The 25,270-nt window shown below is 47.2% G+C and overlaps 1 protein-coding gene across 6 annotated transcripts in view; it reads left to right on the plus strand.

Annotated features, from left to right (window-relative positions):
* PDE1B (phosphodiesterase 1B) overlaps window positions 1-25,270 on the plus strand; it is a 532,158-nt gene that overhangs the window by 456,395 nt on the left and 50,493 nt on the right. For all 6 annotated transcript variants that reach the window (XM_063952207.1, XM_063952206.1, XM_063952208.1 and 3 more), the window contains one exon: window positions 21,111-21,231. In XM_063952207.1, the coding sequence (XP_063808277.1) occupies window positions 21,111-21,231 (121 nt within the window). The remainder of the gene's footprint in view (window positions 1-21,110; window positions 21,232-25,270) is intronic.

A 25,270-nucleotide genomic window follows, 5' to 3' on the forward strand; every position in this document is an offset into this window, starting at 1 on the left:
TGTAAAATGCAAAGCTGCACTTTAAACAGATTTGTGGGGGCATCCTGTTATTAACCTGGCATTCATTTTAATCTAGCATTCCGGCCGCCGAACTCTGACTTTGGGTTCTATTCATGAAGCAGTGAAAAGAGTGGAGAAGTGAGCCAGTGGAGAAGTTGCCCATGGCAACTAATCAGCTGCTCCGTACTATTGTATAGTAGAGATGAGCGGGTTCGGTTTCTTTGAATCCGAACCCGCACGAACTTCACTTTTTTTTTCACGGGTCCGAGCGACTCGGATCTTCCCGCCTTGCTCGGTTAACCCGAGCGCGCCCGAACGTCATCATGACGCTGTCGGATTCTCGCGAGACTCGGATTCTATATAAGGAGCCGCGCGTCGCCGCCATTTTCACACGTGCATTGAGATTGATAGGGAGAGGACGTGGCTGGCGTCCTCTCCATTAGAATAGATTAGAAGAGAGAGAGAGAGAGAGAGATTGTGCAGACAGAGTTTACCACAGTGACCAGTGCAGTTGTTGTTAAGTTAACTTTTATTTAATATATCCGTTCTCTGCTATATCCGTTCTCTGCCTGAAAAAAACGATACACAGCAGTCACACAGTGTGACTCAGTCTGTGTGCACTCAGCTCAGCCCAGTGTGCTGCACATCAATGTATAAAAGCTTATAATAATTGTGGGGGAGACTGGGGAGCACTGCAGGTTGTTATAGCAGGAGCCAGGAGTACATAATATTATATTAATTTAAAATTAAACAGTGCACACTTTTGCTGCAGGAGTGCCACTGCCAGTGTGACTAGTGGTGACCAGTGCCTGACCACCAGTATAGTAGTATATTGTTGTATACTATCTCTTTATCAACCAGTCTATATTAGCAGCAGACACAGTACAGTGCGGTAGTTCACGGCTGTGGCTACCTCTGTGTCGGCAGTCGGCACTCGGCAGGCAGTCCGTCCATCCATAATTGTATAATTATATACCACCTAACCGTGGTATTTTTTTTTCTTTCTTTATACCGTCGTCATAGTCATACTAGTTGTTACGAGTATACTACTATCTCTTTATCAACCAGTGTACAGTGCGGTAGTTCACGGCTGTGGCTACCTCTGTGTCGGCAGTCGGCAGGCAGTCCGTCCATCCATAATTGTATTATTATAATATATACCACCTAACCGTGGTTTTTTTTTCATTCTTTATACCGTCATAGTGTCATACTAGTTGTTACGAGTATACTACTATCTCTTTATCAACCAGTGTACAGTGCGGTAGTTCACGGCTGTGGCTACCTCTGTGTCGGCAGTCGGCAGGCAGTCCGTCCATCCATAATTGTATTATAATATATACCACCTAACCGTGGTTTTTTTTTCATTCTTTATACCGTCATAGTGTCATACTAGTTGTTACGAGTATACTACTATCTCTTTATCAACCAGTGTACAGTGCGGTAGTTCACGGCTGTGGCTACCTCTGTGTCGGCAGTCGGCAGGCAGTCCGTCCATCCATAATTGTATTATAATATATACCACCTAACCGTGGTTTTTTTTTCATTCTTTATACCGTCATAGTCAGTCATACTAGTTGTTACGAGTATACTACTATCTCTTTATCAACCAGTGTACAGTGCGGTAGTTCACGGCTGTGGCTACCTCTGCGTCGGAACTCGGCAGGCAGTCCGTCCATCCATAATTGTATTACAATATATACCACCTAACCGTGGTTTTTTTTTCATTCTTTATACCGTCATAGTCAGTCATACTAGTTGTTACGAGTATACTACTATCTCTTTATCAACCAGTGTACAGTGCGGTAGTTCACGGCTGTGGCTACCTCTGTGTCGGAACTCGGCAGGCAGTCCGTCCATCCATAATTGTATTACAATATATACCACCTAACCGTGGTTTTTTTTTCATTCTTTATACCGTCATAGTCAGTCATACTAGTTGTTACGAGTATACTACTATCTCTTTATCAACCAGTGTACAGTGCGGTAGTTCACGGCTGTGGCTACCTCTGTGTCGGAACTCGGCAGGCAGTCCGTCCATCCATAATTGTATTATTATAATATATACCACCTAACCGTGGTTTTTTTTTCATTCTTTATACCGTCATAGTGTCATACTAGTTGTTACGAGTATACTACTATCTCTTTATCAACCAGTGTACAGTGCGGTAGTTCACGGCTGTGGCTACCTCTGTGTCGGCAGTCGGCAGGCAGTCCGTCCATCCATAATTGTATTTTCTCTATCGTCCTAAGTGGATGCTGGGGTTCCTGAAAGGACCATGGGGAATAGCGGCTCCGCAGGAGACAGGGCACAAAAAAGTAAAGCTTTACTAGGTCAGGTGGTGTGCACTGGCTCCTCCCCCTATGACCCTCCTCCAGACTCCAGTTAGATTTTGTGCCCGAACGAGAAGGGTGCAATCTAGGTGGCTCTCCTAAAGAGCTGCTTAGAGAAAGTTTAGTTTAGGTTTTTTTTTTTTTTTTCTTTACAGTGAGTCCTGCTGGCAACAGGATCACTGCAACGTGGGACTTAGGGGGAAAGTAGTAAACTCACCTGCATGCAGAGTGGATTTGCTGCTTGGCTACTGGACACCATTAGCTCCAGAGGGATCGAACACAGGCCCAGCCGTGGAGTCCGGTCCCGGAGCCGCGCCGCCGACCCCCTTGCAGATGCTGAAGCGTGAAGAGGTCCGGAAACCGGCGGCTGAAGACTCCTCAGTCTTCATAAGGTAGCGCACAGCACTGCAGCTGTGCGCCATTTTCCTCTCAGCACACTTCACTGGGCAGTCACTGAGGGTGCAGAGCGCTGGGGGGGGGCGCTCTGAGAGGCAAATATAAACCTTATACAAGGCTAAAAATACCTCACATATAGCCCATAGGGGCTATATGGAGATATTTAACCCCTGCCTGACTGGAAAAATAGCGGGAGAAGAACCCGCCGAAAAAGGGGCGGGGCCTATCTCCTCAGCACACGGCGCCATTTTCTGTCACAGCTCCGCTGGTCAGAACGGCTCCCAGGTCTCTCCCCTGCACTGCACTACAGAAACAGGGTAAAACAGAGAGGGGGGGCACATTAATGGCTATATATATATATATTAAAGCAGCTATAAGGGAGCACTTAATATAAGGATATCCCTTGTATATATAGCGCTTTGTGGTGTGTGCTGGCAGACTCTCCCTCTGTCTCCCCAAAAGGGCTAGTGGGTCCTGTCTTCATTAGAGCATTCCCTGTGAGTTTGCGGTGTGTGTCGGTACGTGGTGTCGACATGTATGAGGACGATATTGGTGTGGAGGCGGAGCAATTGCCAAATATGCAGATGTCACCCCCCAGGGGGTCGACACCAGAATGGATGCCTTTATTTGTGGAATTACGTGATGGTTTATCTTCCCTTAAACAGTCAGTTGAGGACATGAGGCGGCCGGACAATCAATTAATGCCTGTCCAGGCGCCTCAAACACCGTCAGGGGCTGTAAAACGCCCTTTGCCTCAGTCGGTCGACACAGACCCAGACACGGGCACTGATTCCAGTGACGACGGTAGAAATTCAAACGTATTTTCCAGTAGGGCCACACGTTATATGATTTTGGCAATGAAGGAGACGTTACATTTAGCTGATACTACAGATACCGTAAAACAGGGTATTATGTATGGTGTGAAAAAACTACAAACAGTTTTTCCTGAATCAGAAGAATTAAATGACGTGTGTGATGAAGCGTGGGTTGCTCCTGATAAAAAGTTGATAATTTCAAAAAAGTTATTGGCATTATACCCTTTCCCGCCAGAGGTTAGGGCGCGCTGGGAAACACCCCCTAAGGTGGACAAGGCGCTCACACGCTTATCCAAACAAGTGGCGTTACCCTCTCCTGAGACGGCCGCACTTAAGGATCCATCAGATAGAAAGATGGAAGTTATTCAAAAGAATATATACACACATGCAGGTGTTATACTACGACCAGCTATAGCAACTGCCTGGATGTGCAGTGCTGGAGTAGTTTGGTCAGAATCCCTGATTGAAAATATTGATACCCTAGATAGGGACAATGTTTTACTGTCGTTAGAACAAATAAAGGATGCATTTATCTATATGCGTGATGCACAGAGGGATATTTGCACACTGGCATCTCGGGTGAGTGCTATGTCCATTTCAGCCAGAAGAGCCTTATGGACACGACAGTGGACAGGCGATGCGGATTCAAAACGTCACATGGAGGTTTTGCCGTATAAAGGGGAGGAGTTATTTGGAGTTGGTCTATCAGACTTGGTGGCCACGGCTACTGCCGGGAAATCCACTTTTTTACCTCAAGTCACTCCCCAACAGAGAAAGGCACCGACCTTTCAACCGCAGCCTTTTCGCTCCTACAAAAATAAGAGAGCAAAGGGCTTGTCGTACCTGCCACGAGGCAGAGGAAGAGGGAAGAGACACCAACAGGCAGCTCCTTCCCAGGAACAGAAGCCCTCCCCGGCTCCTGCAAAAACCTCAGCATGACGCTGGGGCCTCTCAAGCGGACTCGGGGACAGTGGGGGGCCGTCTCAAAAATTACAGCGCGCAGTGGGCTCACTCGCAGGTAGACCCCTGGATCCTGCAGATAATATCTCAGGGGTACAGGTTGGAATTAGAGACGGATCCTCCTCATCGTTTCCTGAAGTCTGCCTTACCAACCGTCTCTTCCGAAAGGGAGAGGGTGTTGGAAGCCATTCACAAGCTGTACGCTCAGCAGGTGATAGTCAAAGTACCCCTATTACAACAAGGAAAGGGGTATTATTCCACTCTATTTGTGGTACCGAAGCCGGATGGCTCGGTAAGGCCTATTCTAAATCTGAAGTCCTTGAACCTCTACATAAAAAAGTTCAAGTTCAAGATGGAGTCACTCAGAGCAGTGATAGCGAACCTGGAAGAAGGGGACTTTATGGTATCCTTGGACATCAAGGATGCGTATCTACACGTTCCGATTTACCCCGCACACCAGGGGTACCTCAGGTTCATTGTTCAAAACTGTCACTATCAGTTTCAGACGCTGCCGTTCGGATTGTCCACGGCGCCTCGGGTCTTTACCAAGGTAATGGCCGAGATGATGATTCTTCTTCGAAGAAAAGGCGTATTAGTTATCCCATACTTGGACGATCTCCTAATAAGGGCAAGGTCCAGAGAACAGCTGGAGACAGCTTTAGCACTATCTCAAGAGGTGCTAAGACAACACGGGTGGATTCTGAATATTCCAAAATCCCATTTAATCCCGACAACTCGTCTGCTGTTCCTAGGAATGATTCTGGACACGGTTCAGAAAAAGGTTTTCCTTCCAGAGGAAAAAGCCAAGGAGTTATCCGATCTGGTCAGGAACCTCCTAAAACCAGGAAAAGTGTCAGTACATCAATGCACAAGAGTCCTGGGAAAAATGGTGGCTTCTTACGAAGCAATTCCATTCGGCAGATTCCATGCAAGAATATTCCAAAGGGATCTGTTGGACAAATGGTCAGGGTCGCATCTGCAGATGCACCTGCGAATAACCCTGTCACCAAAGACAAGGGTGTCACTTCTGTGGTGGTTGCAGAAGGCTCACCTATTAGAAGGCCGCAGATTCGGCATTCAGGATTGGATCCTGGTGACCACGGACGCCAGCCTGAGAGGCTGGGGAGCAGTCACACAAGGAAGAAACTTCCAGGGAGTATGGACGAGTCTGGAAAAGTCTCTTCACATAAACATTCTGGAACTAAGAGCAATCTACAATGCTCTAAGCCAGGCGGAACTTCTCCTGCAAGGAAAGCCGGTGTTGATTCAGTCGGACAACATCACGGCGGTCGCCCATGTAAACAGGCAGGGCGGCACAAGAAGCAGGAGTGCAATGGCAGAAGCTGCCAAGATTCTTCGCTGGGCGGAGAATCACGTGATAGCACTGTCAGCAGTGTTCATCCCGGGCGTGGACAACTGGGAAGCAGACTTCCTCAGCAGACACGATCTTCATCCGGGAGAGTGGGGTCTACATCCAGAAGTCTTCAACATGTTAATAGACCGTTGGGAAAGACCAATTGTAGACATGATGGCGTCTCGCCTCAACAAGAAACTGGACAAATATTGCGCCAGGTCAAGAGATCCACAGGCAATAGCTGTGGACGCACTGGTAACTCCTTGGGTGTACCAGTCAGTGTATGTGTTTCCTCCTCTGCCGCTCATACCAAAGGTATTGAAGATCATACGGCAAAGAAGAGTAAGAACAATACTAGTGGTTCCGGATTGGCCGAGAAGGACTTGGTATCCGGAACTTCAAGAGATGCTCACGGACGAACCGTGGCCTCTACCTCTGAGAAGGGACCTGCTACAGCAGGGTCCCTGTCTTTTTCAAGACTTACCGCGGCTGCGTTTGACGGCATGGCGGTTGAACGCCAGATCCTAAAAGGGAAAGGCATTCCAGAAGAAGTCATTCCTACCTTGATTAAGGCACGGAAGGAAGTCACCGTGAAACATTATCACCGCATTTGGCGAAAATATGTAGCGTGGTGCGAGGATCGGAGGGTTCCGACGGAGGAATTCCAACTGGGTCGTTTCCTACATTTCATGCAATCAGGATTATCTATGGGTCTCAAATTGGGATCCATTAAGGTTCAAATTTCGGCCCTGTCAATATTCTTCCAAAAAGAATTGGCCTCTGTCCCTGAGGTCCAGACTTTTGTCAAGGGAGTACTGCATATACAGCCTCCTGTGGTGCCTCCGGTGGCACCGTGGGATCTAAATGTAGTTTTAGATTTCCTCAAATCCCATTGGTTTGAACCATTGAAAAAGGTGGATTTGAAATATCTCACATTGAAAGTGACTATGTTACTAGCCCTGGCCTCTGCCAGGAGAGTATCTGAATTGGCGGCTTTATCTTATAAAAGTCCTTATCTAATCTTCCATTCGGATAGGGCAGAACTGCGGACTCGTCCGCATTTTCTCCCTAAAGTGGTATCAGCATTTCATCTGAACCAACCTATTGTGGTGCCTGCGGCCACTAGCGACTTGGAGGACTCCAAGTTGTTGGACGTTGTCAGAGCCTTAAAAATATACATTGCAAGGACGGCTGGAGTCAGAAAATCTGACTCGCTGTTTATATTGTATGCACCCAACAAGTTGGGCGCACCTGCTTCTAAGCAGTCGATTGCTCGTTGGATTTGTAACACAATTCAACTTGCACATTCTGTGGCAGGCCTGCCACAGCCTAAAACTGTAAAAGCCCACTCCACAAGGAAGGTGGGCTCATCTTGGGCGGCTGCCCGAGGGGTCTCGGCATTACAACTCTGCCGAGCAGCTACGTGGTCGGGGGAGAACACGTTTGTAAAATTTTACAAATTTGATACCCTGGCAAAGGAGGACCTGGAGTTCTCTCATTCGGTGCTGCAGAGTCATCCGCACTCTCCCGCCCGTTTGGGAGCTTTGGTATAATCCCCATGGTCCTTTCAGGAACCCCAGCATCCACTTAGGACGATAGAGAAAATAAGAATTTACTTACCGATAATTCTATTTCTCGGAGTCCGTAGTGGATGCTGGGCGCCCATCCCAAGTGCGGATTATCTGCAATACTTGTACATAGTTATTGTTAACTAATTCGGGTTATTGTTAAGGAGCCATCTCTAAGAGGCCCTTTCTGTTGTCATACTGTTAACTGGGTTTAGATCACAAGTTGTACGGTGTGATTGGTGTGGCTGGTATGAGTCTTACCCGGGATTCAAAATGCCTCCCTTATTGTGTATGCTCGTCCGGGCACAGTACCTAACTGGAGTCTGGAGGAGGGTCATAGGGGGAGGAGCCAGTGCACACCACCTGACCTAGTAAAGCTTTACTTTTTTGTGCCCTGTCTCCTGCGGAGCCGCTATTCCCCATGGTCCTTTCAGGAACCCCAGCATCCACTACGGACTCCGAGAAATAGAATTATCGGTAAGTAAATTCTTATTATAATATATACCACCTAACCGTGGTTTTTTTTTCATTCTTTATACCGTCATAGTCAGTCATACTAGTTGTTACGAGTATACTACTATCTCTTTATCAACCAGTGTACAGTGCGGTAGTTCACGGCTGTGGCTACCTCTGTGTCGGAACTCGGCAGGCAGTCCGTCCATCCATAATTGTATTACAATATATACCACCTAACCGTGGTTTTTTTTTCATTCTTTATACCGTCATAGTCAGTCATACTAGTTGTTACGAGTATACTACTATCTCTTTATCAACCAGTGTACAGTGCGGTAGTTCACGGCTGTGGCTACCTCTGTGTCGGAACTCGGCAGGCAGTCCGTCCATCCATAATTGTATTATTATAATATATACCACCTAACCGTGGTTTTTTTTTCATTCTTTATACCGTCATAGTCAGTCATACTAGTTGTTACGAGTATACTACTATCTCTTTATCAACCAGTGTACAGTGCGGTAGTTCACGGCTGTGGCTACCTCTGTGTCGGCAGTCGGCAGGCAGTCCGTCCATCCATAATTGTATTATAATATATACCACCTAACCGTGGTTTTTTTTTCATTCTTTATACCGTCATAGTCAGTCATACTAGTTGTTACGAGTATACTACTATCTCTTTATCAACCAGTGTACAGTGCGGTAGTTCACGGCTGTGGCTACCTCTGTGTCGGCACTCGGCAGGCAGTCCGTCCATCCATAATTGTATTACAATATATACCACCTAACCGTGGTTTTTTTATACCACCTAACCGTGGCAGTCCGTCCATAATTGTATACTAGTATCCAATCCATCCATCTCCATTGTTTACCTGAGGTGCCTTTTAGTTCTGCCTATAAAATATGGAGAACAAAAAAGTTGAGGTTCCAAAATTAGGGAAAGATCAAGATCCACTTCCACCTCGTGCTGAAGCTGCTGCCACTAGTCATGGCCGAGACGATGAAATGCCAGCAACGTCGTCTGCCAAGGCCGATGCCCAATGTCATAGTACAGAGCATGTCAAATCCAAAACACCAAATATCAGAAAAAAAAGGACTCCAAAACCTAAAATAAAATTGTCGGAGGAGAAGCGTAAACTTGCCAATATGCCATTTACCACACAGAGTGGCAAGGAACGGCTGAGGCCCTGGCCTATGTTCATGGCTAGTGGTTCAGCTTCACATGAGGATGGAAGCACTCAGCCTCTCGCTAGAAAACTGAAAAGACTCAAGCTGGCAAAAGCACCGCAAAGAACTGTGCGTTCTTTGAAATCCCAAATCCACAAGGAGAGTCCAATTGTGTCGTTTGCGATGCCTGACCTTCCCAACACTGGACGTGAAGAGCATGCGCCTTCCACTATTTGCATGCCCCCTGCAAGTGCTGGAAGGAGCACCCGCAGTCCAGTTCCTGATAGTCAGATTGAAGATGTCAGTGTTGAAGTACACCAGGATGAGGAGGATATGGGTGTTGCTGGCGCTGGGGAGGAAATTGACCAGAAGGATTCTGATGGTGAGGTGGTTTGTTTAAGTCAGGCACCCGGGGAGACACCTGTTGTCCGTGGGAGGAATATGGCCGTTGACATGCCAGGTGAAAATACCAAAAAAATCAGCTCTTCGGTGTGGAGGTATTTCACCAGAAATGCGGACAACAGGTGTCAAGCCGTGTGTTCCCTTTGTCAAGCTGTAATAAGTAGGGGTAAGGACGTTAACCACCTCGGAACATCCTCCCTTATACGTCACCTGCAGCGCATTCATAATAAGTCAGTGACAAGTTCAAAAACTTTGGGTGACAGCGGAAGCAGTCCACTGACCAGTAAATCCCTTCCTCTTGTAACCAAGCTCACGCAAACCACCCCACCAACTCCCTCAGTGTCAATTTCCTCCTTCCCCAGGAATGCCAATAGTCCTGCAGGCCATGTCACTGGCAAGTCTGACGAGTCCTCTCCTGCCTGGGATTCCTCCGATGCATCCCTGCGTGTAACGCCTACTGCTGCTGGCGCTGCTGTTGTTGCCGCTGGGAGTCGATGGTCATCCCAGAGGGGAAGTCGTAAGCCCACTTGTACTACTTCCAGTAAGCAATTGACTGTTCAACAGTCCTTTGCGAGGAAGATGAAATATCACAGCAGTCATCCTACTGCAAAGCGGATAACTGAGGCCTTGGCATCCTGGGTGGTGAGAAACGTGGTTCCGGTATCCATCATTACTGCAGAGCCAACTAGAGACTTGTTGGAGGTACTGTGTCCCCGGTACCAAATACCATCTAGGTTCCATTTCTCTAGGCAGGCGATACCGAAAATGTACACAGACCTCAGAAAAAGAGTCACCAGTGTCCTAAAAAATGCAGCTGTACCCAATGTCCACTTAACCACGGACATGTGGACAAGTGGAGCAGGGCAGGGTCAGGACTATATGACTGTGACAGCCCACTGGGTAGATGTATGGACTCCCGCCGCAAGAACAGCAGCGGCGGCACCAGTAGCAGCATCTCGCAAACGCCAACTCTTTCCTAGGCAGGCTACGCTTTGTATCACCGCTTTCCAGAATACGCACACAGCTGAAAACCTCTTACGGCAACTGAGGAAGATCATCGCGGAATGGCTTACCCCAATTGGACTCTCCTGTGGATTTGTGGCATCGGACAACGCCAGCAATATTGTGTGTGCATTAAATCTGGGCCAATTCCAGCACGTCCCATGTTTTGCACATACCTTGAATTTGGTGGTGCAGAATTTTTTAAAAAACGACAGGGGCGTGCAAGAGATGCTGTCGGTGGCCAGAAGAATTGCGGGACACTTTCGGCGTACAGGCACCACGTACAGAAAACTGGAGCACCACCAAAAACTACTGAACCTGCCCTGCCATCATCTGAAGCAAGAAGTGGTAACGAGGTGGAATTCAACCCTCTATATGCTTCAGAGGTTGGAGGAGCAGCAAAAGGCCATTCAAGCCTATACAATTGAGCACGATATAGTAGGTGGAATGCACCTGTCTCAAGTGCAGTGGAGAATGATTTCAACGTTGTGCAAGGTTCTGATGCCCTTTGAACTTGCCACACGTGAAGTCAGTTCAGACACTGCCAGCCTGAGTCAGGTCATTCCCCTCATCAGGCTTTTGCAGAAGAAGCTGGAGGCATTGAAGGAGGAGCTAACACGGAGCGATTCCGCTAGGCATGTGGGACTTGTGGATGCAGCCCTTAATTCGCTTAACAAGGATTCACGGGTGGTCAATCTGTTGAAATCAGAGCACTACATTTTGGCCACCGTGCTCGATCCTAGATTTAAAGCCTACCTTGGATCTCTCTTTCCGGCAGACACAGGTCTGCTGGGGTTGAAAGACCTGCTGGTGACAAAATTGTCAAGTCAAGCGGAACGCGACCTGTCAACATCTCCTCCTTCACATTCTCCCGCAACTGGGGGTGCGAGGAAAAGGCTCAGAATTCCGAGCCCACCCGCTGGCGGTGATGCAGGGCAGTCTGGAGCGACTGCTGATGCTGACATCTGGTCCGGACTGAAGGACCTGACAACGATTACGGACATGTCGTCTACTGTCACTGCATATGATTCTCTCAACATTGATAGAATGGTGGAGGATTATATGAGTGACCGCATCCAAGTAGGCACGTCACACAGTCCGTACTTATACTGGCAGGAAAAAGAGGCAATTTGGAGGCCCTTGCACAAACTGGCTTTATTCTACCTAAGTTGCCCTCCCACAAGTGTGTACTCCGAAAGAGTGTTTAGTGCCGCCGCTCACCTTGTCAGCAATCGGCGTACGAGGTTACATCCAGAAAATGTGGAGAAGATGATGTTCATTAAAATGAATTATAATCAATTCCTCCGCGGAGACATTGACCAGCAGCAATTGCCTCCACAAAGTACACAGGGAGCTGAGATGGTGGATTCCAGTGGGGACGAATTGATAATCTGTGAGGAGGGGGATGTACACGGTGATATATCGGAGGGTGAAGATGAGGTGGACATCTTGCCTCTGTAGAGCCAGTTTGTGCAAGGAGAGATTAATTGCTTCTTTTTTGGGGGGGGTCCAAACCAACCCGTCATATCAGTCACAGTCGTGTGGCAGACCCTGTCACTGAAATGATGGGTTGGTTAAAGTGTGCATGTCCTGTTTTGTTTATACAACATAAGGGTGGGTGGGAGGGCCCAAGGATAATTCCATCTTGCACCTCTTTTTTCTTTTCTTTTTCTTTGCATCATGTGCTGATTGGGGAGGGTTTTTTGGAAGGGACATCCTGCGTGACACTGCAGTGCCACTCCTAGATGGGTCCGGTGTTTGTGTCGGCCACTAGGGTCGCTAATCTTACTCACACAGCTACCTCATTGCGCCTCTTTTTTTCTTTGCGTCATGTGCTGTTTGGGGAGGGTTTTTTGGAAGGGACATCCTGCGTGACACTGCAGTGCCACTCCTAGATGTGCCCGGTGTTTGTGTCGGCCACTAGGGTCGCTAATCTTACTCACACAGTCAGCTACCTCATTGCGCCTCTTTTTTTCTTTGCGTCATGTGCTGTTTGGGGAGGGTTTTTTGGAAGGGCCATCCTGCGTGACACTGCAGTGCCACTCCTAGATGGGCCCGGTGTTTGTGTCGGCCACTAGGGTCGCTAATCTTACTCACACAGCTACCTCATTGCGCCTCTTTTTTTCTTTGCGTCATGTGCTGTTTGGGGAGGGTTTTTTGGAAGGGACATCCTGCGTGACACTGCAGTGCCACTCCTAGATGGGCCCGGTGTTTGTGTCGGCCACTAGGGTCGCTTATCTTACTCACACAGCGACCTCGGTGCAAATTTTAGGACTAAAAATAATATTGTGAGGTGTGAGGTATTCAGAATAGACTGAAAATGAGTGTAAATTATGGTTTTTGAGGTTAATAATACTTTGGGATCAAAATGACCCCCAAATTCTATGATTTAAGCTGTTTTTTAGTGTTTTTGGAAAAAAACACCCGAATCCAAAACACACCCGAATCCGACAAAAATAATTCGGTGAGGTTTTGCCAAAACGCGTTCGAACCCAAAACACGGCCGCGGAACCGAACCCAAAACCAAAACACAAAACCCGAAAAATTTCAGGCGCTCATCTCTATTGTATAGTATGCAAATTATAAATATTACTTTAATGCTGATTGGTTGCCATGGGCAACTTCTCTACTGGCTCACTTCTCCACCCTTTTCACTGCTTCATGAATAGACCACTTTATTGCATCCTGTCCCTGGTGGTGAAATGCAGCCACCATCACCATCCTCAGCTCGGACACAAGCCAGACCTATTGTAATCTGTAAGGAAAGAGCTAATTAGCCTCTCTCTGTGGTCTATTCATGAAGCAGTGAAAAGAGTGGAGAAGTGAGCCTGTGGAGAAGTTGCCCATGGCAACAAATCAGCTGCTCCGTACAATTTTATAATATGCAAATTATAAATGTTACTTCAATGCTGATTGGTTGCCATGGGCAACTTCTCCACTGGCACACTTCTACACACTTTTCACTGCTTCATGAATAGACCCCATGTCCCTACTGTACAGAACTTACATGTGAGCTCCTCTGACCAGACTTTCTAAGTGCAATGGGGGCAGTTATAAAAAAATTGGGCACTGAGCTAAAAATCTGAGGGTTAGTTGTTGTGATTCATTTTACGCAAGTCATGTATTTACATGGTTAAAAATTAAAATGGGTATACCGTACTGTATATCCAATGTGAATCACGACCACAATCTCCTTTCTTTTTATTTTACTTCCTGCCGTTGCCATCATCAATTAATTTTCCTTTGCCAAACTCCAAAGGGAGCTCAGACTTGGGTCTAACTTTAATGGCATTAATTAGAGCTCCATATGATTCATGAAGGCTGCACAGGAGTGAAACTATCTTTGAAGTCCTCTCTGATTACTTTCAGCTGTTCTGAAATGTTTAGGATTGCATTTACATGCTCTTGTATTTCCTGATGCTTCTGCAATCTCATATTGTGTAATCTGCATAGCAGATAGAGTTAACTATTTAAAATTGATCTACCATGCCGTGTCTGATGTGCTTTCCTTGTACATTTGCTGTGGTTTCCTCCTTTCCGAAAAAGTACCATGGTAAATGATCAAATTACTGGCATTTCAAAGTCATTTGGCCATTTACCTTGGTAATCCAGTGTAGAGACGCTCAAAGTGATTGTGGAACCAATTCATCTCATATAATTAAAAAAACTGCAGCTAGATAAATAAAAAATTACCTAACAAAAGCAAGGTGATCCTGACTGAACTGTGCAAACGAAAATAAGATTTTAAACCTACCGGTAAATCTATTTCTCCTAGTCCGTAGAGGATGCTGGGGACTCCGTAAGGACCATGGGGTATAGACGGGCTCCGCAGGAGATAGGGCACCTAAAAAGAACTTTGACTATGGGTGTGCACTGGCTCCTCCCTATATGCACCTCCTCCAGACCTCAGTTAGAGAACTGTGCCCAGAGGAGATGGACAATACAAGGCAGGATTTAGCAATCCAAGGGCAAGATTCATACCAGCCCACACCAATCATACCATGTAACCTGGAACATACATAACCAGTTAACAGTATGAACAAACGACAGTAACGGTCCAAGACCGATGTCAACTGTAACATAACCCTTATGTAAGCAACAACTATATACAAGTCTTGCAGAGTTTCCGCACTGGGACGGGCGCCAAGCATCCTCTACGGACTAGGAGAAATAGATTTACCGGTAGGTTTAAAATCTTATTTTCTCTTACGTCCTAGAGGATGCTGGGGACTCCGTAAGGACCATGGGGTTTATACCAAAGCATCCAATCGGGCGGGAGAGTGCGTATGACTCTGCAGCACCGACTGAGCAAACGCTAGGTCCTCATCAGCCAGGATATCAAACTTGTAGAATTTAGCAAAAGTGTTTGACCCCGACCAAGTCGCCGCTCGGCAAAGTTGTAATGCCGAGACGCCTCGGGCAGCCGCCCAAGAAGAGCCCACCTTCCTAGTGGAATGGGCCTTAATCGAATTTGGTACCAGCAATCCAGCCGTAGAGTGAGCCTGCTGAATCGTATTACAGATCCAGCGAGCAATAGTCTGCTTCGAAGCAGGAGCGCCAATCTTATTGGCCGCATACAGGACAAACAGAGCCTCTGTTTTCCTAATTCTAGCCGTCCTGGCTACATACATTTTTAAGGCCCTGACTACGTCCAGGGATCTGGAATCCTCCAGGTCACTTGTAGCCACAGGCACCACAATAGGTTGATTCATATGGAACCGGAACGAAGAAACCACTTTAGGCAAAAATTGCGGACGTGTCCTCAATTCAGCTCGATCCACATGAAAAAATCAAGTAGGGGCTCTTGTGTGACAAAGCCGCCAATTCTGACATTCGCCTTGCTGATGCTAAGGCCAACAACATATCCACCTTCCAGGTAAGAAATTTCAACTCAACCTTGTTAAGCGGTTCAAACCAGTGTGATTTTAGGAACTGCAACACCACGTTCAGGTCCCACGGTGCCACTGGAGGCACAAAAGGGGGCTGGATGTGCAGCACTCCCTTTACAAACGTCTGGACTTCTGGAAGAGAAGCCAATTCCTTCTGAAAGAAAATCGAGAGGGCCGAAATCTATACCTTAACAGAGCCTAATTTCAGGCCCATATCCACTCCTGTCTGTAGGAAGTGGAGAAGACGACCCAGAGGAAAATCTTCCGTAGGTGCATTCTTGGTTTCACACCAAGACACATACATTCGCCAGATACGGTGATAATGTTTTACCGTCACCTCCTTCCTAGCCTTTATTAGAGTAGGGATGACCTCTTCCGGAATCCCCTTTTTTGCTAGGATTCGGCGTTCAACCGCCATGCCGTCAAACGTAACCGCGGTAAGTCTTGAAATACACAGGGCCCCTGCTGCAACAGGTCTTCCCTCAGAGGAAGAGGCCAGGGATCTCCTGTGAGCATCTCTTGTAGATCCGAGTACCAGGCCCTTCGAGGCCAGTCTGGGACAACGAGTATCGTCTGTACTCTTCTTCGTCTTATGATCCTCAACACTTTTGTGATGAGAGGAAGAGGAGGAAACACGTAGACCGATTTGAACACCCACGGTGTTACCAGAGCGTCTACTGCTACTGCCTGAGGGTCCCGAGACCTGGCGCAATACCTCCGAAGTTTTTTGTTGAGGCGTGACGCCATCATGTCTATTTGAGGAGTTCCCCAAAGACGTGTTACGTCTGCAAAGACTTCTTGATGAAGTCCCCACTCTCCTGGATGGAGATCGTGTCTGCTGAGGAAGTCTGCTTCCCAGTTGTCCACTCCCGGAATGAAGACAGCCGACAGAGCGCTTACATGATTTTCCGCCCAGCGAAGGATCCTTGTGGCTTCCGCCATCCCGACTCTGCTTCTTGTCCCGCCTTGGCGGTTCACATGAGCCACTGCTGTGACATTGTCTGATTGAATCAGAACCGGTAGGTTTCGAAGAAAACTCTCCGCTTGTCGAAGGCCGTTGTAAATGGCCCTGAGTTCCAACACATTGATGTGTAGACAGGACTCCTGGTCTGACCAAAGACCCTGAAATTTTTTTCCCTGTGTGACCGCTCCCCATCCTCGGAGGCTCAGGAGATCATCCAAGTATGGAATAATTGTGACTCCATGCTTGCGCAGGACCACCATCATTTCCGCCATTATCTTGGTGAAAATCCTCGGGGCCGTGGAGAGTCCAAACGGCAACGTCTGAAATTGGTAATGACAATCCTGTACAGCGAATCTCAGCTACTCCTGATGGGGGGCATATATGGGGACATGAAGGTACGCATCCTTTATGTCCAGAGACACCATAAACTCCCCCTCCTCCATGTTGGCTATTATCGCTCTGAGAGATTCCATTTTGAATTTGAATCTTTTTATGTACAGGTTTAGGGATTTCAGATTCAAAATAGGTCTGACCGAACCGCCGGTTTCGGGACCACAAATAGGGTTGAGTAGTAAACTCTTCCCTGCTGGTGCAGTGGAACCTTGATTATCACTTGCTGTATACACAGCGTTTGAATTGCAGCTAACACTATATCCCTTACCGATGTGGAAGCTTGTAGGGCCGATTTGAAAAATCGGCGCGGGGGCACCTCCTCGAATTCCAATTTGTAACCCTGGGAAACTATTTTCAACACCCACGGATTCAGGTCCGAACTGACCCAGGCCTGACTGAAAAGTCGAAGATGTGCCCCCACCAGTGCAGACTCCCTCAGGGGAGCCCCAGCGTCATGCTGTGGGTTTTGGAGCAGCCGGGGAGGACTTTTGTTCCTGGGCACCTGCCGAAGCAGGTGCTCTCTTGCCTCTGCCCTTACCTCTGGCGAGGAAAGAGGATCCCCGACCTCTTTTGGACTTGTGCGACCGAAAGGACTGCATCTGATAAGGTGTTACTTTCTTTTGCTGTTGGGGAATATATGGTAAAAAATTTGATTTACCTGCTGTAGCTGTGGAAACCAGGTCCGTCAGCCCATCCCCAAACAATACATCACCCTTATAGGGTAGTACTTCCATATGTTTTTTGGAATCCGCATCACCCGTCCATTGGCGAGTCCATAAGGATCTTCTCGCTGAGATAGACATGGCATTGGCCCTAGAAGCTAGCAATCCAATGTCCCTTTGAGCATCCCTCATAAATAAGACTGCGTCTTTAATATGGGCTAGAGTTAGGAATATAGTATCCTTATCCATATTATCAAATTGATCTGTCAGCTCATCTGTCCAAGCTGCAATTGCGCTACACACCCATGCCGACGCAATTGTCCGTCTTAGCACAGCACCCGTATGAGAATAAATACACTTTAAGGTAGTTTCTTGCCTGCGATCTGCAGGGTCCTTAAGGGCTGCTGTGTCAGGAGACGGTAGCGCCACTTTCTTGGACAAGCGCGTCAGGGCCTTGTCCACAGTAGGGGGTGATTCCCAAATCTCCCTGTCCTGCTTAGGGAAGGGGTATGCCATATAAATTCTTTTGGGGATCTGCGGTCTCTTATCCGGAGTCTCCCAAGCTTTTCCAAAGAAATCATTCAATTCATGAGATGTGGGAAAGTTAATAATCTGTTTCTTTTCCTTAAACATGTGTACCCTTGTGTCGGGGACCGAGGGTTCATCCACAATATGCAATACATCCCTTATTGCCACAATCATACACTGAATGGTTTTAGTCACCCTAGGGTGCAATTTTACTTCGTCATAGTCGACACTGGAATCAGAATCCGTGTTGGTAGTAGTGTCTTGTGTTAAGGGACGCTTTTGAGACCCCGACGGGCCCTGTGAGTCGGTCCAATCCGAGGATTGACCCCCTGATGTCCCCCCTAAATCAGCCTTATCAAGCCTTTTATGTAAAACTTGCATTCAACATATGCCACATGTCCATCCAATCTGGAGTCGGCACAACCAACGGGGACACACCACTCATTTGCTCCACCTCCTCCTTGGAGAAGCCTTCCGCCTCAGACATGTCGACACACACGTACCGACACCCCACACACACAGGGATTAACCTATAAGGGGACAAAACCCCAACCAGGCCCTAAGGAGAGACAGAGAGGGAGTATGCCAGCACAAACCAGTGCTTAAAAACACTTGAAAAATTATGTCCAGATAGCGCTTTTCTATATATAATATGCCAATTCCCACTCACTGCGTCACTAATGTGCCCCCCTCCTCTTTTTTCCAGCCTGTGAAGTTCAGCAGGGGAGAGACCAGGGAGCCAGCGTTTTCCTCATGCAGCTTCTGTGGAGAAAATGGCGCTGGTTAGTGCTGAGGATCAAGCCCCGCCCACCCGACGGCGGGCTTCGGTCCCAGTGATTTTTCAATAAAAATGGCGGGGGATCATTGATTTACTGCCTCCGCAGCCTAATCAATCTGTATTTGCCCAAATGTGAGGTTTATTGCTGCCCAGGGCACCCCCCTGCGCCCTGCACCCTTCAGTGCTGCTCTGTGTGTGACTGGGAGCAATGGCGCGCAGCTTACCGCTGCGCGCCTTACCTCATGAAGATCTGATGTCTTCTGCCGCCTAAGATGTCTTGTGCCTTCTCTATCCGGCTTCTATCTTCGGCATCTGTGAGGAGGACGGCGGCGCGGCTCCGGGACGAACCCCAGGTGAGACCTGTGTTCCGACTCCCTCTGGAGCTAAAGGTGTCCAGTAGCCTTAGAAGCAGTGCCCAACTTGACAAGCCAGCTCTGCTTCTCTCTCCTTGGTCCCACGATGCAGGGAGCCTGTTGCCAACAGGACTCCCTGAAAATAAAAAACCTAACAAAATTCTTCTTCAACAGAAAACTCTGGAGAGCTCTCTGCAGTGCACCCATTCTCCTCTGGGCACAAGATCTAACTGAGGTCTGGAGGAGGGGCATAAAGGGAGGAGCCAGTGCACACCCATAGTCAAAGTTCTTTTTAGGTGCCCTATCTCCTGCGGAGCCCGTCTATACCCCATGGTCCTTACGGAGTCCCCAGCATCCTCTAGGACGTAAGAGAAATAAAAAATAATATAGGGGGCTTCATTCAGGTCTCATCGCTATCGTGATGCGACCACAATTTACTTTAGCCAGCGCCAATGTGGATACGCAGGTCCCATTCTATGGATTTACTCGGTTCTTAATGCCAAAATTCACACGACTTTAGATTTATCTGGACATTTCTTATTGGCTATCCAAAACATGTGACTGAGAGCCAATAATAGGCTGTTTTGAGATCCAGGTAAATCCGGAACCGCACATCTCTAATTTTAATGTGTTTATATACGGGTGGTCTTCAGTATGCCGACTGACGGGATCCCGGCGCACAGTATACCGGCGCCGGGATCCCGACAGCCGGCATACCGACACTTATTCTCCCTCGTGTGGGTCCATGACCCCCTTGGAGGGAGAATAAAATAGCGTGGCGCGCTTAGCGCGCCACCGTGCCCGTAGCGTGGCGAGCGCATCGAGCCCGCAAGGGGCTCATTTGCGCTCACCACACTGTCGGTAAGCCGGCGGTCGGGCTCCCGGCGCCGGTATGCTGGTCGCCGGGAGCCCGACCGCCGGCATATCGTAGTGAACCCTTATATACTGCGAGCTGTGAATTCAAAGGTAAAACTGAAACATGAACTTTTTACTTCACATTTCACTGCGAACCCAACGCACAATGGTAATGATTACAAGTTTGACTACAGGCCTGAGGCCATTGAACTTGCCAAATTTGATCAACCCCATGACTCATTAGAATACTAATCCGTAAGACACTTTTGACTGCTCATGTAGAGTACAATGTATGACCAAAATGGAAGCACAAAATGTGATTTTGTATTGTGCATGCACAGTATATTGGAGAACATCTCAGAGTGTAACGCTGGCCCCTTAACCTGTCCAAACTATATTGTCCATATGCACTATCCTTATCCTCTGGAACCTAGACTGTCATTAAGGTATAATTTATTGTATACGTGAATGCAGTGATTTTTTTATTTATTATTTATTAACAGTTTCTTATATAGCGCAGCATATTCCGTTGCACTGTACAATTAGAACAACAGTAATATAACAAAGATGGGTAAAAACAGACAGACATAGAGGTAGGAGGGCCCTGCTCACAAGCTTACAATCTATAGGGAAATAGGCATTGATACACAAGGATAGGTACTACCTATTGCATAATGGTGCTTCCAGATTGCAAAGGTTCTTAATGGGCTGTATGATATGGTCACCCATGTTGGCAAAGGGTCAGGAGAGTGTGAAAGTGAAGAAAGACAAAATATGTGAGGTTATGTGTGGACTGTACAGAAAGAATGTCATTAGATAGGGAGGCGTTGAAGGTTATGTGGGTGGGTTCAGAATTTGATAAGCTTGCCTGAAGAGGTGAGTTTTCAGGGAACACTTGAAGGTTTTGAGACTAGAGGTGAGTCTTATTGTGCGTGGGAGGGCATTCCACTCAACTTGTGAGATTTGAGTATATTCTTTGTAAGAAAAAAAAACTGTTTATTCTGTTTGTACTGTGTTCATTAACATGAGAACTTTACTTTAAAAATGAATAATAATTTTTTAGACATTTTAATCCATTTTGAATTCAAGATCTAATGCTTACTGTTTTGTTGGACCTCGTTAATGTTTAAGAAATGATAAATGCATGTGCCAAACAAAGACAACTTAATGCTTTAATGTACCATTGTAATATGCTAAACCTACAAAACCATTGCGCTCATTTCCCCCTACATGTGCTTTCAGCATAGACAAATCAAAGGCGCTGTCTCTACTACTGCATGCCGCTGACATCAGCCACCCCACCAAACAGTGGAAAGTGCATGGACGGTGGACCAAAGCTCTGATGGAGGAGTTTTTCAGACAGGTAACACATAACCTCATGGGCTCTTATTATGTAAACTGCATGTGGGTCACAGTGAGATTTAATATGAGACAGGAATCAGGCAAAAATCTCATGAAGCTACTGATCTCACAACAATTAACCATATCTATATATATAAAAATGGATGTATGTATGTGTATATGTGTGTATGTTCCAGCATAACTCTAGTTATTTACACCAAACTTGGTACACATATGACTTACAATCTGGAAAAAAAAAGTAAGACACCCCTAGCACCCCTAGGGGTGGGGGTGGGATGAGGGTGACATGTAAAAATCCATAGTTTTCGGGGTCGCTGAGATGAATAGTGACACTCCCTATGCCGTTTAAGTCCAAGTTCAGCCGCCAGCAGCATGGGGGGTGAGAAGGGGTGAAACATAAAATGTCCAAAATGACCGACATTAGTGTCAAATTATGCTGGCGCTATAAGCATCAAACTGACAAGTATATAGCCCAGAAGCCTATTACACAGTGATCCCTGGGGGAACAGCTGCCGCATAGACTACACCCGGCACGGGTGATAAAACAATGACAGCAGTCGGCAGTGTATGCAGGGGGTGGGGGATGGGGCAGCCCTGCTGCTGCTGCTTCCACACTTACCCACATCAACACACTCCCACACAGATCCACCCGGTCCAGACTCTACACGTTTAACAAACTCCCTCCGCTCCGCTACTCGCTTTCCGCCAGCTGATCTTGAAATTCCATAGCGAAGCACGGGTATTCAGCTAGTTTGTTAAAAATGCAGATTGCTGCAATTAGCTAGAAACACTGTGATTTAGCAGTACACAGTAACACCTGGCCCATTTATGCAATTGTTAGGTAGGATCTTTCCATTCAAATCATGTTTATTGTACAGTGTACTTTCATACTATACTAGAGGAGGATGCATATATGCCATATGTAAGTGTATTTTATATATGCTACAGTACAGTATGCTAGTCTTGACAATTTATCCCTATAATTCAGGACACCTATGATTTAGAAAGGTTCTGTGGCTGATTAAAACCAGGTAGAATGTAGGCTTAAATGTAGTTAGCCATATAACCTGTGTAAATCATTGGTGTTCCGGATAATAGAGATATTATGGCAAGTCTAATTATAGTGCATAACCAACTTTTTTTGTGCTGCACCAGCATGTGGACCAGGATATTTTCTCTTTTATGTCACGTTTGTTATAACTTAAATGAAATAAACCAATCCAATTATTTTTGCCATCATAATTTATTTATTACCAGTTATTTATATGGTGCACACACATTCCGCAGCATTTTACAGAGAATATCACTTGGTCATTCACATCAGTCCCTGCCCCAGTCGAGTTTACAATCTATACAATTTTTTGTTGGGAGCCAATTAACCTACCAATATATTTTTGTGGTATGTTGGATGAAACTGGAGTACCCAAAGGAAACCCACGCAAGCACAGGGAGAATATACAAACTCTACACAGTTAGGGCCATGGTGAGAATCGAACCCCAGACCTCAGTTCTGTATGTAAGGCAGTAATGCTAACCATTGCACCATCTGTCCTCATTGTAGGCGAGGGGAAAGATGAGTAATACCACTTTTACACCAAAAACTCAGGTCTGACCCAGGTTTCAGGACATAGGGGTCTAGTTACTAAGTCTTGGATGGAGATAAAGTCGATGGAGATAAAGCACCAGCGAATCAGCTCCTATCTGCCATGTTACAGGCTGTGTTTAAAAAAAATAGCAATTAGGAGCTAATTGGCAGGTATTTTGCCGGGTCGACACTGGTCGGCGTGCGGTGTGAAAGGGGCATAGCCGAAATCGCGGGTCGCCTAACCCGGCAATTCAACCCGGGAATAAAGCAGTGTTATAGCCGTGTTGAATCAGTGGCTGCGTAAACGGGCTCCAGGGTCGATGCGTCCCGGGACCCGTTTACTACAGCAGGGAGAGGCGGCGCGGAGATGGTCTCATCTCCTAGCGATGCCTCCGCCCCCACCGCTAGCTCCACCCCCCGCTGCTATGGCATCCCTCCCGGCATATTGCCGGGTCGTGAAAGCCTGCAGCAGCGGCCAATGCTGGATCCCACCCGGGAAGTTCCCGTTTCCAATTCCCGGGTGGGATCCGGCATTGGCAGTGTGAAAATAGGATTTTGATAACCTACCAGTAAATCCTTTTCTCCTAGTCCGTAGAGGATGCTGGGGTCCACTTCATGACCATGGGGTATAGACGGGATCCGCAGGAGACATGGGCACTCTAAAGACTTTTCATTGGGTGTGAACTGGCTCCTCCCTCTATGCCCCTCCTCCAGACCTCAGTTGTAGGAACTGTGCCCAGGGAGACTGACATTTCGAGGAAAGGAATTACTTAACTAGTGGTGAGATATCTACCAACTCACACCCTCAACCATGCCGCATACATGGCATTCAACATAACACACGCCAACAGGCATGAACTAATTGCAGCAACATGCTGAACCAAGATAACACAGCTTGTGTAACTGTAATAACTAAACTGCAGGTAAAGTACGCACTGGGACAGGCGCCCAGCATCCTCTACGGACTAGGAGAAAAGGATTTACCGGTAGGTTATCAAAATCCTATTTTCTCATATGTCCTAGAGGATGCTGGGGTCCACTTCATGACCATGGAGTTTATACCAAAGCTCCAGTACGGGCGGGAGAGTGCGGATGACCCTGCAGCACCGATTGACCGAACTTGAGGTCCTCATCGGCCAAGGTGTCAAACTTGTACAATTTTGCAAATGTGTTTGACCCTGACCAAGTAGCTGCTCCGCAAAGTTGTAATGCCGGGAACCCCCGGGCAGCCGCCCAGGAGGAGCCCACCTTCCTAGTAGAATGGGCCTTCACCGACATCGGTAACGGCAATCCAGCCGTAGAATGAGCTTGCTGAATCGTACCTCTGATCCAGCGCGCAATAGTCTGCTTGGAAGCAGGACACCCAATCTTGTTGGGAGCATACAGGACAAACAAAACCTCTGTTTTCCGTATTCGAGCTGTTCTAGCGACATCAATCTTCAAAGCTCTAACCACATCTAGAGACTTTGACTCAGCGAACGTGTCAGTAGCAACTGGCACCACAATAGGTTGGTTTATGTGGAAAGAGGAAACCACCTTTGGAAGAAAATATTGACGAGTTCTCAACTCTGCCCTATCTTCAACGAAGATCAGGTAAGGGCTCTTGTGGGACAAGGCCCCCAATTCCGACACCCGCCTTGCGGATGCCAACGCCAAAAGCATCACCACTTTCCAAGTGAGAAACTTCAACTCTATTTCTTGTAGAGGCTCAAACCAACCCGATTGAAGGAACTGCAACACCACATTAAGGTCCCATGGTGCAACTGGAGGCACAAATGGAGTCTGGATATGCAGAACCCCTTTCACGAACGTCTGAACGTCTGGAAAGGAGGCCTATTGTTTTTGAAAGAAAACTTATAAGGCCGAAATCTGGACCTTGATTGACCCCAAGCTAAGGCCCGCATCCACACCAGCCTGCAGAAAATGGAGAAAACGTCCCAACTGAAACTCTTCCGTAGGAGCCTTCTTGGATTCACACCAAGACACATATTTTCTCCAAATACGGTGGTAATGTTTAGACGTTACTTCTTTCCTGGCCTGAATAAGAGTGGGGATGACTTCCTTGGGAATACCCTTTTGCGCTAGGATCCGACGCTCAACAGCCATGCCGTCAAACGTAGCCGCGGTAAGTCTTGATACACACACGGCCCCTGCTGTAGTAGGTCCTCTCGAGGAGGAAGAGGCCGAGGATCTTCTATGAGCAACTCCTGAAGATCTGGATACCATGCCCTCCTTGGCCAGTCTGGGGCAATGAAGATAGCTCAAACTCTTGTTCTTATTATTATTTTGAGAACTTTTGGAATCAGTGGAAGTGGAGGGAAAACATATACCGACCGAAACACCCACTGGGTACCAGTGTATCCACTGCTATTGCATGAGGGTCTCTCGACCTGGAACAATATCTCTAAAGCTTCTTGGTTAGACGAGATGCCATCATGTCTACTTGAGGAACTCC

Source organism: Pseudophryne corroboree, chromosome 2 (genome assembly GCF_028390025.1).
Source record: "Pseudophryne corroboree isolate aPseCor3 chromosome 2, aPseCor3.hap2, whole genome shotgun sequence".
Taxonomy (NCBI): Eukaryota; Metazoa; Chordata; class Amphibia; order Anura; family Myobatrachidae; genus Pseudophryne; species Pseudophryne corroboree.